This window comes from Rhipicephalus microplus, chromosome 8, assembly GCF_043290135.1.
Source record: "Rhipicephalus microplus isolate Deutch F79 chromosome 8, USDA_Rmic, whole genome shotgun sequence".
Lineage (NCBI taxonomy): Eukaryota > Metazoa > Arthropoda > Arachnida > Ixodida > Ixodidae > Rhipicephalus > Rhipicephalus microplus.
Genome location: NC_134707.1, coordinates 88787099 through 88789308, shown reverse-complemented (window position 1 = coordinate 88789308; position 2210 = coordinate 88787099). Strand labels below are relative to the sequence as shown.

Below are 2210 nucleotides of genomic sequence, written 5' to 3'. Positions count from 1 at the left end.
TTTTTCGGTTTTCGGAGAAAGGCGAAGGAATGGTCGGAGAGACTGTCCGAAAGCAACCGGATGGATTGAAATGGCTGCAAGGTGGCCTGGATTGGATTGAAATGGAAAAAATGCGCGACTTTTTGACACCGGGGCACTTAGACAACATGGCGTTTCCCACTGACACGGTACTTCGCCTTGCCTGTGCGGTAGCTTTAACCGAGGAAAGGCGACGACGCGAGGTAAAAAATGCATTTAAAGAGTTCAGCGAAGAAGAGTTCCGGCAATATTTTCGTCTGTCCAAACGAACAGTGCGTAGCTTGTGCGACGAACTTGACCCTATCATCGGATGCCAGCGAGCCAGTGGCCTTTCCACAGAGAGAAAGGTGTTGTGCGCGTTGCGATTTTTCGCCACCGGTAGCTTCCAGAAGAGCATTGGTCGCGAGGAACACATCGGCATGTCTCAGCCGGTGGTGAGCAACACCATCCACGAGGTGACGGAGGCGATCATTACCGTGGCTGCTAGAAAAAGGGTGGCGGACTTCCTACTGACAACAGCTGCTAAGGATGAGGCAAAGGTGGAGTTTGTGCTACGCGGTTGCATCCCAGGGGTGCTGGCGTGTGCCGATGGCACGTTGGTCACCATTCGCAAGCCAGAGGGATTCAGACTGGCTGACACGGCGAGCTTCATGTCCAGAAGGGGCTATTATGTCCTGAACGTCATGATCGTAAGTACTGTTAGGATCGTTTATTACTCGCCCTTCGGGGCAATTGTTCAGTTGTGACGCCAAAGCTGGAAAAAGTAATAATGCAACGAATGAAAAAGAACCTGCAGGGAATTGGGTGCGAGCTAGATGGTGGCTCGCAAGGCCTCGGTAATAATAAGTGGCAAGTGTTTTGTGCGTGAGCCAGTTGCCGTTTTTGCACTGGCATGCATACGCAATTGAATTGTGCATTTTAGAGGTAATCGGTAATGTGGGCAGCAGACGTAGCAGAAGTGTATACACGACAGGGAAGTATTTCCAACACGAAAGTGCTTACAATCACAATTGCACGAGCGGGCTTTGGTATTTACGAGTGTTCTTTCCCAAGAGCAAGGCGTAGCTTTTCACTTATCGATCATTCAGTGGAAGTCGTAGCCATGTGTACAGCAGAGGTGGGGTCGTTGCCCCCCCCTCCCCCCTCCTCAGTGTGCTACACCCTGTGTTTCCTTCTAAGTGAAGCTCCTTGTACCAATGACTGTACTAGTACGCATTGTTTCCTGCATATGCGTAGAAAAAAGGGATTTATTCTGAGTATAAATGCAGTACTATTTTATATCGCTCCTCATCGCAAATGTGCAAAGCATGGCTGCGCATAATTGGCATAGACCCATGATTCCCAGGTTCGTGCCACGACTCCTGGGTGTGGGAACACAACCCACTGCGTGCACGCCTAGCTGCACATCTGCAGCCTGGCGAATATCTGCTTGGTAAGTATTAATGTGTACTATCTGGGCAGAGCACTCAGCTTTTATGCTTACATTGCAGGAGACGCAGGCTATCCTCTCAAGCCATGGCTCCTAATTCCAGTCCTTGGCAGTCAACCGTGCAACACTTCCGAAGGCCGATACAACAAGGAGCACGCATCCATGCACAATGTTGTGTAAAGGTGTATCGCCGTGTTGAAAAGCAAGTTCCGCTGCTTGCAGCACTTTCGAACGATGCTCTACAACCCTGATCGGGCAGCGCAAATCATCTATGCTTGCTTTGCTCTCCACAACATTGCGTTGCATGCAGGCGACTGGACCTTGGACGAGTATGTCGTGGACATGCCACCAGCTGAGGATGACGATGGAGAGCCAAGGAGGAGCCATATGCTCACACCACGCAACGTGCTGCTCAGATACGGCAGCAGCGCTGTCTTGGACCTTTTTTGAAGTACACAGGAACGGTGAGTTTTCATGTTTTCATATCTCACACATAATTTATTTACACTGATTCTAGTGCATCTAGACATGAAAGGGCTGTGTTTGCCACATTTCAATACACAAAGTACTTACTTTTGCTTCAATATGAAGCAAGGTGGCAATGTCAAAATGCACCATTTTCTTTAAATGGCACATGAAATATGCAACAGAAACACCCTTTTCCATATTAGCGATCACAGTCACAACAGACTAGATTGGAGCAAGCATATATGAGCGGCACTCTGTGCTGAATGTTGCTATCACAAAATTGTGCGAACAATGC

At 48.9% G+C, this 2210-nt stretch overlaps 1 protein-coding gene across 3 annotated transcripts; it reads left to right on the top strand.

The window, feature by feature from the left end:
• Nucleotides 1–274: 274 nt before the first annotated feature.
• LOC142769229 (uncharacterized) lies at nucleotides 275–1850 on the top strand. 3 transcript variants are annotated; one of them, XR_012885715.1, is made up of 3 exons: nucleotides 275–707; nucleotides 1364–1649; nucleotides 1758–1843. XR_012885715.1 is itself a non-coding variant. In XM_075872289.1 (3 exons), the coding sequence occupies exons 1-2, from the start codon at nucleotides 438–440 to the stop codon at nucleotides 1415–1417; spliced, it is 324 nt and encodes a 107-aa protein (XP_075728404.1). In that variant the 5' UTR covers nucleotides 275–437; the 3' UTR covers nucleotides 1418–1450; nucleotides 1509–1850. The 3 variants fall into 3 exon arrangements, 2 of the variants coding, with proteins under 2 accessions (XP_075728404.1, XP_075728403.1); XM_075872289.1 differs by having other exon boundaries at nucleotides 1364–1450; nucleotides 1509–1850; XM_075872288.1 differs by having other exon boundaries at nucleotides 1364–1850.
• The last annotated feature ends 360 nt before the right edge of the window (nucleotides 1851–2210 follow it).